This window comes from Oncorhynchus keta, chromosome 28 (assembly GCF_023373465.1).
Source record: "Oncorhynchus keta strain PuntledgeMale-10-30-2019 chromosome 28, Oket_V2, whole genome shotgun sequence".
In the NCBI taxonomy this organism is placed as follows: domain Eukaryota; kingdom Metazoa; phylum Chordata; class Actinopteri; order Salmoniformes; family Salmonidae; genus Oncorhynchus; species Oncorhynchus keta.
Window position 1 is genome coordinate 2,392,439 of NC_068448.1, and position 13,977 is coordinate 2,406,415.

The 13,977-nt window shown below is 44.7% G+C and overlaps 1 protein-coding gene and 1 long non-coding RNA gene across 58 annotated transcripts in view; one reads left to right on the top strand and one right to left on the bottom strand.

Annotated features, from left to right (window-relative positions):
* Positions 1–615: 615 nt before the first annotated feature.
* Positions 616–13,977, bottom strand: part of tfe3a (transcription factor binding to IGHM enhancer 3a) — a 59,415-nt gene continuing 46,053 nt past the window's right edge. The window contains exons 7-13 of one of the 50 annotated variants that reach the window (XM_052484368.1): positions 10,652–10,708; positions 10,314–10,389; positions 6,004–6,172; positions 3,238–4,522; positions 3,077–3,145; positions 1,694–2,961; positions 616–1,646 (exon numbers count right to left, since the gene is read on the bottom strand). In XM_052484368.1, coding sequence (XP_052340328.1) covers positions 4,079–4,522; positions 6,004–6,172; positions 10,314–10,389; positions 10,652–10,708 — 746 coding nt within the window. In that variant the 3' untranslated portion in view covers positions 616–1,646; positions 1,694–2,961; positions 3,077–3,145; positions 3,238–4,078. Of the gene's footprint in view, positions 1,647–1,693; positions 4,523–6,003; positions 6,173–10,313; positions 10,390–10,651; positions 10,709–13,977 lie in introns of all 50 variants that reach the window. The other 49 variants (XM_052484381.1, XM_052484379.1, XM_052484377.1 and 46 more) reach the window with 49 other exon arrangements.
* Positions 6,179–8,795, top strand: LOC127913085 (uncharacterized). Of its 8 annotated transcripts, none has more exons than XR_008084595.1 (3): positions 6,179–6,333; positions 8,150–8,262; positions 8,681–8,795. It is a non-coding gene; the product is annotated as an uncharacterized LOC127913085 (long non-coding RNA). The 8 variants fall into 8 exon arrangements; XR_008084596.1 differs by lacking the exon at positions 6,179–6,333 and adding an exon at positions 6,444–6,496; XR_008084598.1 differs by lacking the exon at positions 6,179–6,333 and adding an exon at positions 6,493–6,550.

Consider the following 13,977-nt stretch of genomic DNA (forward strand, 5'->3'; position numbering starts at 1 on the left):
GTATGTACAGCTACAAGAGGAGACAGATTAGATCAAATATCGGTATGTACAGCTACAAGTGGAGACAGATTAGATCAAATATCGGTATGTACAGCTACAAGTGGAGACAGATTAGATCAAATATCGGTATGTACAGCTACAAGTGGAGACAGATTAGATCAAATATCGGTATGTACAGCTACAACAGGAGACAGATTAGATCAAATATCGGTATGTACAGCTACAACAGGAAACAGATTAGATCAAATATCGGTATGTACAGCTACAAGTGGAGACAGATTAGATCAAATATCGGTATGTACAGCTACAAGTGGAGACAGATTAGATCAAATATCGGTATGTACAGCTACAACAGGAGACAGATTAGATCAAATATCGGTATGTACAGCTACAAGTGGAGACAGATTAGATCAAATATCGGTATGTACAGCTACAAGTGGAGACAGATTAGATCAGATATCGGTATGTACAGCTACAACAGGAAACAGATTAGATCAAATATCGGTATGTACAGCTACAACGGGAGACAGATTAGATCAAATATCGGTATGTACAGCTACAACGGGAGACAGATTAGATCAAATATCGGTATGTACAGCTACAACAGGAGACAGATTACAGGCGAATAAAAATTGTAATCTTCAATTTGTAAAACAACTTGTTTCCTTTACAAAATCAAAGCAGACATCATGTTATGTAGAAGTCGTCAATGTGGCCATATACAGACCAGTGTTCAAACCTGTGGTTATTTGCAGCTCAGGTTGGTTGAGCATGGCTCTTGTAATGCCAGGGTAGTAGGTTCAATGTCTAGGACCACCCATACGTAAAATATACATACACACAGGTGACAAAGAAACGTGGCATATTATTATATATTATACAAGCTATTAGCCTGGATTGCAACCTGAAACCAGTGTTATTAAGCATCTGTTATAATATGAATGGCAGCTGAAAGAAACCCTTTGTTATTGTGAGGTGCATCATTTTAGCAGTTTGAATGATCCTATCACCTCATCCCTGGAAATAAAAGAGCTCTGGATCCCATGAAAACTGGTTGCTGCTTTCGACAACGGCTAATAAATACCAATACCAAATACCTTACATCAAATTTAAAACATCTAGCCTGGTCCCAGATTGGTTTGTGCTGTTTTGCTACTTTACACAGTATAAACAGACCTGGAACCAGGCTATAGAATGTCAGCCTTTAAAACAACACAACAGACCTGGAACCAGGCTATAGATGGTCAGCCTTTAAAACAACACAACATACCTGGAACCAGGCTATAGAATGTCAGCCTTTAAAACAACACAACAGACCTGGAACCAGGCTATAGAATGTCAGCCTTTAAAACAACACAACAGACCTGGAACCAGGCTATAGAATGTCAGCCTTTAAAACAACACAACAGACCTGGAACCAGGCTATAGAATGTCAGCCTTTAAAACAACACAACAGACCTGGAACCAGGCTATAGAATGTCAGCCTTTAAAACAACACAACAGACCTGGAACCAGGCTATAGAATGTCAGCCTTTAAAACAACACAACAGACCTGGAACCAGGCTATAGAATGTCAGCCTTCAAAACAACACAACAGACCTGGAACCAGGCTATAGAATGTCAGCCTTTAAAACAACACAACAGACCTGGTTCCAGGCTTTAGAATGTCAGCCTTCAAAACAACACAACAGACCTGGAACCAGGCTATAGAATGTCAGCCTTTAAAACAACACAACAGACCTGGTTCTTATTCCATTATTGTCGAGTCCCTTGTGTACACCGTTTACAGTACCAGTCAAAAAGGTTTGGACACAGCAACACTGTCATCAAGGCAAACCAGTGGCTACTTTGAAGAATCTCAAATATAAAAATATATTTTTGATTTGTTTAACACGTTTTTGTTACTACATGATTCCATATGTGTTATTTCATAGTTTTGATGTCTTCACTATTATTGTAAAATGTAGAAAATGGTTTAAAAACAAATAATAAGAATGAATGAGAATGAGTAGGTTTTCTAAAACTGATACATGGGGCGTATAAGCACTCATAACACCTTTAGAAGTGCTTATAACAGCTAAACTACTGCAGTTTAGTGACTGACAGTAGGGTTAGGGGTCAATTCCATTTTCAATCTGTAAAATCTTAGAAGAGAAAATAGAATTCATTAATAGAAAATAAAAAACATTCTCATTTCATTCTGTTCGGGGTTTTTTTCTCAACCCCTGATAAACTGAATTGACCCCAGCCAGGCCAGGAACAGGAAGTGATGAAGTTCAGGGTTAGTCTACTCTTAACTGTCTTGTTGTTGAAGACAACAGAACATTGGGTCTACAAACACAGTAACTGTTTAGTCTACTACATGGCTGGCTGCTCAGACTGGTTTTCCTGTGGGACTCTTTAGAAGCATACTACTGCACAACACTCATCTATCTATACAACATGTCTACCAATGAAAAGTGCTGCACTATCATGTATCCCAAATGGCACCGTATTTCCTATATACTGCACTCCAGTAGTATCCAGATGTAGGGAATAGGTTGCTATTCGGGATACACAGACAGTTAATCTTGCTGTTTCAACACAGAATAATGCCATCCCTTTTTGTTTTGCAGAGTTTCACAAAAGCTGAGGTCTCATCATACATACATACAAATAATGGTTTTTAATTGAATATTTGTTTTTAATTGAATATTTGTTTTTAATTGAATATTTGTTTTTAATGAATATTTGTTTTTAATTGAATATTTGTTTTTAATTGAATATTTGTTTTTAATTGAATATTTGTGGCTTTCTGAACACAGCATCTGCTGTTTCATTGAAACAATATTCCCCAACTCCGGTTTCCTGTTCTGTGATAAAGATCCAGGGATGGACAACTCCTGAAAATAACAGACGTAAAAATAGGTTCATGTCTATTTTAACGTGTTTCATCTGCGATTCTGACAGGATTTCTGGAACCTTACTGCCAGGATTTCTGGAACCTTACTGCCAGGATTTCTGGAACCTTACTGCCAGGATTTCTAGAAACTTACTGCCAGGATTTCTAGAACCTTCCTGCAAGGATTTCTGGAACCTTCCTGCCAGGATTTCTGGAACCTTCCTGACAGGATTTCTGGAACCTTCCTGCCAGGATTTCTGGAACCTTCCTGACAGGATTTCTGGAACCTTACTGCCAGGATTTCTGGAACCTTCCTGACAGGATTTCTGGAACCTTACTGCCAGGATTTCTGGAACCTTACTGCCAGGATTTCTGGAAAACCTGGGGACTGGAATTTTGCAAATCCTCGACTAAACTAAGACCTTTGACCACAACTCTGTGATTGATGGACGGGGCCATAGTATGTGGAGGCTCCACCCCAGTCCTCTAATAGGCCTTAAGTCGTGGTCCAGATTAACTACATTGCAGACTGACTGATCTACAAATAACCTTGTGTCTTAAACAATTACTAGGAGCCAGGGTCTTGGAGCTAGGGTCTAGGAGCCAGGGTCTAGGAGCTAGGGTCTAGGAGCCAGGGTCTAGGAGCTAGGGTCTAGGAGCTAGGGTCTAGAAGCTAGGGTCTACGAGCTAGGGTCTAGGAGCCAGGGTCTAGAAGCTAGGTTCTAGGAGCCAGGGTCTAGGAGCCAGGGTCTAGGAGCCAGGGTCTAGGAGCCAGGGTCTAGGAGCTAGGGTCTAGGAGCCAGGGTCTAGGAGCCAGGGTCTAGGAGCCAGGGTCTAGGAGCCAGGGTCTAGGAGCCAGGGTCTAGGAGCTAGGGTAGGGTTTAGGAGCTAGGGTTTAGGAGCCAGGGTCTAGGGAAGGGTCTCCCAAACTCGGTCCTCAGGATCCTAAAGGAAGCACATTTTGGTTTTTGCCCTGGCACTACACAGTGGAATGAAATACTCAATTAACCATAACGCTTTGATCATTTGAATCAGTGTAGTGTTAGGGCACAAACCAAAACGTGCACCCTATTGGGATCGAGTGTGGGAAATGCTGGTCTAGGGGTTGGTTTTGGACTCAGCCCAGTCACAGGCTTTCCTCCATGCATGAAGCTGCTCTTGCCTAGCAGTGTAAGGGGTAGGGTCCTTTAACTCAAGTCACAAGTCCTCCTCCATGCTGAAGCTGCTCCTGCGGCTGGAGGTCTTGGAGACTCCTGGGGAGATGGAGGAGAGCAGGGGCTCTCGGGCCCACACCGGGGACATCCCTATCCCCCCATGGTCCATCAAGATGTCCCCAAGACCCATGTCCGGTAGCAGGGAGGAGTGGAAGGCTGCGGCAGACGGGTCGTCCAGCTCAGAGAAGCCCAGAGGAGAAGCCATGTTCATCAGGCCAACCGGTGAGGCCGAGGGGGGTGGAGACAGAAAGGAGGGGGAGGTGGCCTGAAGGCCTGGGCCACCACTCAGGGAGAGGAGGGTCTTGGAGAGGGCGTCGCCCGTGCTGGGGTCCAGGGATTGTGATAGGCTGAGGTGTGAGGAGGAGGAGCCCTGGGAGGAGGAGGCGGGGGTGGAGAGGCCGTGGAGGCAGGCCTGCATCTCTAGCTCCTGTAGAGAGATACAACAACGGTCGAAACTTCAGTTTAGTTCATGAAACCATTTTTAAAACAATTTGCGTCATGCCTAAGAAAAGCCCTTAGATGTGCATTACTCATGATAATGCATATATTCTCATGCCTTAATGCTTAATTAATGTACAGTAGAAATAGTAGAGGGATCCTAGCACACTGCCCTGGGGGACGCCACAGATTATTGATTTCGCCTGAGGCAATTTACTTCTAGCACTTCCAAAGAAACAAGATCATTCCAACATCACACATAAGTAACTACCAGCCTTCCTTGCAGCATACTGATTGACTACCAGCCTTCCCTGCAGCATACTGATTGACTACCAGCCTTCCTTGCAGCATACTGATTGACTACCAGCCTTCCTTGCAGCATACTGATTGACTACCAGCCTTCCCTGCAGCATACTGATTGACTACCAGCCTTCCGTGCAGCATACTGATTGACTACCAGCCTTCCTTGCAGCATACTGATTGACTACCAGCCTTCCGTGCAGCATACTGATTGACTACCAGCCTTCACTGCAGCATACTGATTGACTACCAGCCTTCCTTGCAGCATACTGATTGACTACCAGCCTTCCCTGCAGCATACTGATTGACTACCAGCCTTCCGTGCAGCATACTGATTGACTACCAGCCTTCCTTGCAGCATACTGATTGACTACCAGCCTTCCGTGCAGCATACTGATTGACTACCAGCCTTCACTGCAGCATACTGATTGACTACCAGCCTTCCTTGCAGCATACTGATTGACTACCAGCCTTCCTTGCAGCATACTGATTGACTACCAGCCTTCCGTGCAGCATACTGATTGACTACCAGCCTTCCTTGCAGCATACTGATTGCCTACCAGCCTTCCGTGCAGCATACTTACCAGCCTTCCTTGCAGCATACTGATTGACTACCAGCCTTCCGTGAAGCATACTGATTGCCTGTTTGACTTTATTGTCCTAACCTGTATAGGTAGCAGTAGGTTACTGTCAGTATTACCTGTATAGGTAGGTTACTGTCAGTATTACCTGTATAGGTAGCAGTAGGTTACTGTCAGTATTACCTGTATAGGTAGGTTACTGTCAGTATTACCTGTACAGGTAGGTTACTGTCAGTATTACCTGTATAGGTAGGTTACTGTCAGTATTACCTGTATAGGTAGGTTACTGTCAGTATTACCTGTATAGGTAGGTTACTGTCAGTATTACCTGTATAGGTAGGTTACTGTCAGTATTACCTGTATAGGTAGGTTACTGTCAGTATTACCTGTATAGGTAGGTTACTGTCAGTATTACCTGTATAGGTAGGTTACTGTCAGTATTACCTGTATAGGTAGGTTACTGTCAGTATTACCTGTATAGGTAGGTTACTGTCAGTATTACCTGTATAGGTAGGTTACTGTCAGTATTACCTGTATAGGTAGGTTACTGTCAGTATTACCTGTATAGGTAGGTTACTGTCAGTATTACCTGTATACGTAGCAGTAGGCTGCGGTTGCTGTGCTCCAGTTTCCTCTGTCTGGTCTCCACCTCCTTGGCTCTCTGCTGCTCCTTCTGCAGCCTCCTAATGTAGTCCACAGACGCCTTCAGGATGGTGCCCTTGTTCCAACGCGTCTCCCTGTCTCCGTAGCAGGGGGATCAGTGAGGAGAAAGGAACAGCGGCATGATTAGATACGAATAGTAGCGGGGGGGGTCAGTGAGGAGAAAGGAACAGCGGCATGATTAGATACGAATAGTAGCGGGGGGGTCAGTGAGGAGAAAGGAACAGCGGCATGATTAGATACTATGTTGTAGCAGGGGGTCAGTGAGGAGAAAGGAACAGCGGCATGATTAGATACTATGTTGTAGCAGGGGGGATCAGTGAGGAGAAAGGAACAGCGGCATGATTAGATACGAATAGTAGCGGGGGGTCAGTGAGGAGAAAGGAACAGCGGCATGATTAGATACTATGTTGTAGCAGGGGGTCAGTGAGGAGAAAGGAACAGCGGCATGATTAGATACTATGTTGTAGCAGGGGGTCAGTGAGGAGAAAGGAACAGCGGCATGATTAGATACTATGTTGTAGCGGGGGGATCAGTGAGGAGAAAGGAACAGCGGCATGATTAGATACTATGTTGTAGCGGGGGGGTCAGTGAGGAGAAAGGAACAGCGGCATGATTAGATACTATGATGTAGCAGGGGGGTCAGTGAGGAGAAAGGAACAGCGGCATGATTAGATACTATGTTGTAGCAGGGGGGGGTCAGTGAGGAGAAAGGAACAGCGGCATGATTAGATACTATGTTGTAGCAGGGGGTCAGTGAGGAGAAAGGAACAGCGGCATGATTAGATACTATGTTGTAGCAGGGGGTCAGTGAGGAGAAAGGAACAGCGGCATGATTAGATACGAATAGTAGCGGGGGGGGTCAGTGAGGAGAAAGGAACAGCGGCATGATTAGATACGATGTAGTAGCAGGGGGGGTCAGTGAGGAGAAAGGAACAGCGGCATGATTAGATACGAATAGCGGGGGTCAGTGAGGAGAAAGGAACAGCGGCATGGGAATAGTAGCAGGGGGTCAGTGAGGAGAAAGGAACAGCGGCATGATTAGATACGAATAGTAGCGGGGGGGTCAGTGAGGAGAAAGGAACAGCGGCATGATTAGATACGAATAGTAGCGGGGGGGGTCAGTGAGGAGAAAGGAACAGCGGCATGATTAGATACGAATAGTAGCGGGGGGTCAGTGGGGAGAAAGGAACAGGGCATGATTAGATACTATGTTGTAGCAGGGGGGGTCAGTGAGGAGAAAGGAACAGCGGCATGATTAGATACTATGTTGTAGCAGGGGGGATCAGTGAGGAGAAAGGAACAGCGGCATGATTAAATACGAATAGTAGCGGGGGGGGTCAGTGAGGAGAAAGGAACAGCGGCATGATTAGATACGAATAGTAGCGGGGGGGGTCAGTGAGGAGAAAGGAACAGCGGCATGATTAGATACTATGTTGTAGCAGGGGGGATCAGTGAGGAGAAAGGAACAGCGGCATGATTAGATACGAATAGTAGCGGGGGGTCAGTGAGGAGAAAGGAACAGCATGAATAGTAGAGGGGGTCAGTGAAGGAACAGCGGCATGATTAGATACGAATAGTAGCGGGGGGTCAGTGAGGAGAAAGGAACAGCGGCATGATTAGATACGAATAGTAGCGGGGGGTCAGTGAGGAGAAAGGAACAGCGGCATGATTAGATACGAATAGTAGCGGGGGGTCAGTGAGGAGAAAGGAACAGCGGCATGATTAGATACTATGTTGTAGCAGGGGGGATCAGTGAGGAGAAAGGAACAGCGGCATGATTAGATACTATGTTGTAGCAGGGGGGATCAGTGAGGAGAAAGGAACAGCGGCATGATTAGATACGAATAGTAGCGGGGGGTCAGTGAGGAGAAAGGAACAGCGGCATGATTAGATACTATGTTGTAGCAGGGGGTCAGTGAGGAGAAAGGAACAGCGGCATGATTAGATACTATGTTGTAGCAGGGGGTCAGTGAGGAGAAAGGAACAGCGGCATGATTAGATACTATGTTGTAGCAGGGGGGATCAGTGAGGAGAAAGGAACAGCGGCATGATTAGATACTATGTTGTAGCAGGGGGTCAGTGAGGAGAAAGGAACAGCGGCATGATTAGATACTATGTTGTAGCAGGGGGGGTCAGTGAGGAGAAAGGAACAGCGGCATGATTAGATACTATGTTGTAGCAGGGGGTCAGTGAGGAGAAAGGAACAGCGGCATGATTAGATACTATGATGTAGCAGGGGGGGGTCAGTGAGGAGAAAGGAACAGCGGCATGATTAGATACTATGTTGTAGCAGGGGGTCAGTGAGGAGAAAGGAACAGCGGCATGATTAGATACGAATAGTAGCGGGGGGGTCAGTGAGGAGAAAGGAACAGCGGCATGATTTAGATACTCATGTTGATTAGCAGGGGGGTCAGTGAGGAGCGGCATGATTAGGAAGGGGGTCAGTGAGGAGAAAGGAACAGCGGCATGATTAGATACTATGTTGTAGCAGGGGGGTTCAGTGAGGAGAAAGGAACAGCGGCATGATTAGATACTATGTTGTAGCAGGGGGGGCCAGTTGGGAGAAAGGAACAGCGGCATGATTAGATACTATGTTGTAGCAGGGGGTCAGTGAGGAGAAAGGAACAGCGGCATGATTAGATACTATGTTGTAGCAGGGGGGGTCAGTGAGGAGAAAGGAACAGCGGCATGATTAGATACTATGTTGTAGCAGGGGGGTCAGTGAGGAGAAAGGAACAGCGGCATGATTAGATACTATGGGTAAGTAAGGGTCAGGGGTCATTTCTGTCCATAGGAACTCACGGGTCACTAGATTTGGGTGAGGGTAACTAAAGGTTAGGGTTCATTTCTGTCCATAGGAACTCACGGGTCACTAGATTTGGGTGAGGGTAACTAAAGGTTAGGGTTCATTTCTGTCCATAGGAACTCACGGGTCACTAGATTTGGGTGAGGGTAACTAAAGGTTAGGGTTCATTTCTGTCCATAGGAACTCACAGGTCACTAGGTTTGGGTAAGTAAGGGTCAGGGGTCATTTCTGTCCATAGGAACTCACAGGTCACTAGGTTTGGGTAAGTAAGGGTCAGGGGTCATTTCTGTCCATAGGAACTCACAGGTCACTAGGTTTGGGTAAGTAAGCGTCAGGGGTCATTTCTGTCCATAGGAACTCACAGGTCACTAGGTTTGGGTAAGTAAGGGTCAGGGGTCATTTCTGTCCATAGGAACTCACAGGTCACTAGGTTTGGGTAAGTAAGGGTCAGGGGTCATTTCTGTCCATAGGAACTCACAAGTCACTAGGTTTGGGTAAGTAAGGGTCAGGGGTCATTTCTGTCCATAGGAACTCACAAGTCACTAGGTTTGGGTAAATAAGGGTCAGGGGTAATTTCTGTCCATAGGAACTCACAAGTCACTAGGTTTGGGTAAGTAAGGGTCAGGGGTCATTTCTGTCCATAGGAACTCACAGGTCACTAGGTTTGGGTAAGTAAGGGTCAGGGGTCATTTCTGTCCATCGGGTTCTATGGAGATTGAATCCCCGAGCTGACAAGGTCTAAAAATCTGTCATTCTGCCCCTGAACAAGGCAGTGTTCTTATGGCCATCATTGAAAATAAGAATTTGTTCTTATTAACTGACTTGCCTCGTTACATAAAGGTTAAAAAACAGAAGTTAATAACTCAACAGACATTATGAAAGCTTAACCAAGTTTAATTCTTCTCAAAAGATAATAAAATGATAATTTCACACAAACACTGATATTTAGCCGTTCCTAAGAGGCTGAGTCTCCTCCTACCCATCTGTACAAACATCGTTCGTTACTGCTAGACAGGACACTAGTGATTACGGGCCATAAACTTTTATTCCTCCCTTAAGGTGACGGGTCCCTAGATTTGGGTGAGGGTAACTAAAGGTTAGGGTTCATTTCCGTCCATAGGAACTCACGGGTCACTAGATTTGGGTTAGGGTAACTAAAGGTTAGGGTTCATTTCTGTCCATAGGAACTCACAGGTCACTAGGTTTGGGTTTGGGTAACTAAAGGTTAGGGTTCATTTCTGTCCATAGGAACTCACAGGTCACTAGGTTTGGGTAACTAAAGGTTAGGGTTCATTTCTGTCCATAGGAACTCACAGGTCACTAGGTTTGGGTAACTAAAGGTTAGGGTTCATTTCTGTCCATAGGAACTCACAGGTCACTAGGTTTGGGTAAGTAAGGGTCAGGGGTCATTTCTGTCCATAGTAACTCACGGGTCACTAGATTTGGGGATGAGAGCTCCCAGTTCCTTGATGCGATCGTTGATGTTGAACCTCCTCCGTCTCTCAACTAGGAGAAGAACAGTGACATGTCAGCATCATCACCAAGGAGAAGAACCGTGACATGTCAGCATCATCACCAAGGAGAAGAACCGTGACATGTCAGCATCATCACCAAGGAGAAGAACCGTGACATGTCAGCATCATCACCAAGGAGAAGAACCGTGACATGTCAGCATCATCACGAGGTTAAAATGTTAAAAATGTTAGACGTAATAAAATACATTTTAAAATACATTTTCATTGGCAGTAAAGTATTGGTCTATACTCACTCTGGTTATGATTGTCCTTTTTCTGTCGCTCCTTCATCATAGCTTTAGCCTCCACCACTAGAAGATACATTTAATATTGAAAAGTTAAATGATGAAGACATCTTGAAGCATAAAATACAAAGAGACATTTAAAAAATTAAAATTCATTCATTCGTTACTTTATGCATGTTTAGAACGTTTAAAATAACAAAAACATGCAAGTCATATAGACACGTAACAGATGGTGTAGTACTGGTGGTATTATATATATACTGAGTGTACAAAACACTAGGAACCCCCCCCCCCACCCCCCTCTTCCCGGATACACCTGGTCAGTCTATGGCAATAAAGTTTTAAAAAGGCCCCATCCAAATGAAGAGCCCCTTGGATGAGTGAGGAAACTAATCAATTGGGCTCACGGATTTGAGCAGGCACCGCATCTCATTACTAGAGGCGTCACTACAGACACCCTGGTTCGAATCCAGGCTGTATCAGAACCGGCCGTGATTGGGAGTCTCAATGGAGTGGCGCACAATTAGCCCAGGTGTCGTCCGGGTTTAGCCTAGTGGTTAGAGCATCGGACGAGTAACCGAAAGGTTGCAAGTTCGAATCCCCGAGCTGACAAGGTACAAATCTGTAGTTCTGCCCCTGAACAGGCAGTTAACCCTACTGTTCCTAGGCTGTCATTTTAAATAAGATTTTGTTCTTAACTGACTTGCCTAGTTAAATAAAACATTTATATTTAAGAGAAATTGCAGAAAAAGGCAGCGCGGAAGTGGAGAATGTCAAAGTTGCAGGTCCATTATTAGAGAGAGCAACTTGGTGTATATAACAAGGCCATTAGAAATGCCAGACAGGCTCATTTTACTAACTTGATCACTATTGATCAGAGTAATTAGAGGGCTTAGCTCTTCGCCACCGTTGATTCTACCCCCTGCAAACCCATGTGATTCATTTGTGGCATATTTCAGAGATAAGATAAACCACATTAGGCTGAGTATCAGTCAAGACCTGATGAGAAGTTTGATGATATGTGTCACCGATGTGAAATGGCTCGCTAGTTAGCTGTGGTGGCGCGCTAATAGAGATTCAATCGGTGACGTCACTTCCTCTGAGACCTTGAAGCAGTTGTTCCCCTGAGCTCTTGCTCTGTGGAGCGATGGGTAACCATGGGTAACGATGCTTCGTGGGTGTCAGTTGTTGATGTGTGCAGAGGGGTCCCTGGTTCGAGCCCAGGTAGGGACGGAAGCTGTACTGCTTACACTGGCCTACCACACAATGGCTCTATGGATGTATTTTCCCTGGTTGACACAGACATGCTCAGGATATCACAACCTGCCTTCTCCATCCTATCCAACTTCTTCAGAACAGTTTTTAATTGCATGTCTGAAGAAGTGCAAGCTATTGTTAATCTCTCTGTTCACAGGCACTTTCCCCCAACATCACTAAAAACTGCTATGGAGAAAGCACTTCTGAAGGAAAGTCATGTAGATTCTTCAGCAATTTTCAGATTTTTTCCTGACAATCTCCAATCTTCCACTTTTAAGCAAAATTCTGGAGAAATTGGTTTTCAAACACGTAAATTATTTTTGAAGAGCCTACTGTATTTAAGAAAAATGCTAATGTGTTTTTTTTGTGCCCACCACAGCACAGAGACAGCCTTAGTTAAAGTGGCAAATGGCTTTAGAGCCAACACAGATGCAAAACAGCTCTCTGTCCTTGTACTCTTAATAATAATAATAATAATATATGCCATTTAGCAGACATTTTATCCATTTACGATTTACAGTCATGTGTGCATACATTCTACATGGGTGGTCAAATTGGGATTCACCCACTACCCTGGAACGTTACTTTACACCATGCTCTACCAACTGAGCTACAGAAGGACAGTGCTGCATTCGACACTGGTGACCATGATGTCCTCCTGGACAGACTGGAGAGGTGGGTTGGCCTCGCCGGGTCTATTTCTAAATTGATTTAGGACCTATTTAACCAGTCCATCATTTTAGTTTTTGTCACCCTTGGTGAATATAACTCAGAGAAAATAAATATCGCGTGGCATTCCACAAGGTTCGATTCTGTTCGGTTTCTACACAACCGGAAAATTATTCAGACCATTTGACTTTTTGTTGCGTTACAACCTTATTCTAAAATGTATTAAATTGTCCCCCCTCCCTCATCTATCTACACAAAATACCCCATAATGACAAAGCAAAAACAGGATTTTAGAATTTAAAAAAATATCACATTTACATAAGTATTCAGACCCTTTACTCAGTACTTTGTTGAAGCACCTTTGGCAGCGATTACAGCCTCTAGTCTTCTTGGGTATGACGCTACAAGCTTGGCACACCTGTATTTGGGGAGTTTCTCCCATTCTTCTCTGCAGATCCCCTCAAGCTCTGTCAGGTTGGATGGAGAGCGTCGCTGCACAGCTATTTTCAGAGATGTTCGATCGGGTTCAACTCCAGGCTCTGGCTGGGACACTCAAGGACATTTAGAGACTTGTCCCGAAGCCACTCCTGCGTTGTCTTGGCTGTGTGCTTAGGGCCGTTGTCCTGTTGGAAGGTGAAAATTCACCCCAATCTGACCCCAGTCTGAGGTCCTGAGCGCTCTGGAGCAGGTTTTCATCAAGGATCTCTCTGTACTTTGCTCCGTTCCTCTTTCCCTCGATCCTGACTAGTCTCCCAGACCCTGCCGATGAAAAACATCCCCACAGCATGATGCTGCCACCACCATGCTTCACCGTAGGGATGGTGCCAGGTTTCTAGGAAGAGTCTTGGTGGTTCCAAACTTCTTCCATTAGAGAATGATGGAGGCCACTGTATTCTTGGGGACCTTCAATGCTGCAGAAATATTTTGGCACCCTTCCCCAGATCTGTGCCTCAACACAATCCTGTCTCGGAGCTCTACAGACAATTCCTTCAACCTCATGGCTTGGTTTTTGTTCTGACATGCACTGTCAACTATAGGACCTTATATAGACTGGTGTGTGTGCCTTTCCAAATCATATCAATCAATTGAATTTACAGCAGTGTACTCCAATCAAGTTGTAGAAACATCTCAAAGATGATCTATGGAAACAGGATGCACCTGAGCTCAATTTCTAGTCTCATAGCAAAAGATCTGAATATTTACGTAAATACCGTATTCGTTTTTATTTTTAATACATTTGCAATCATTTCTAAAAAACTTTTTTTATTTTCTCATTATGTGAAAAAAGCTTTTTACCACCTGAGGAACAATGCCATGGTTTCTCTCTCAGGCTGATACAGAGAGACTCATCCATGCTTTTATTACAAGCAGGTTTGACTACTGTAATGCTCTCCTTTCTGGTCTACCCA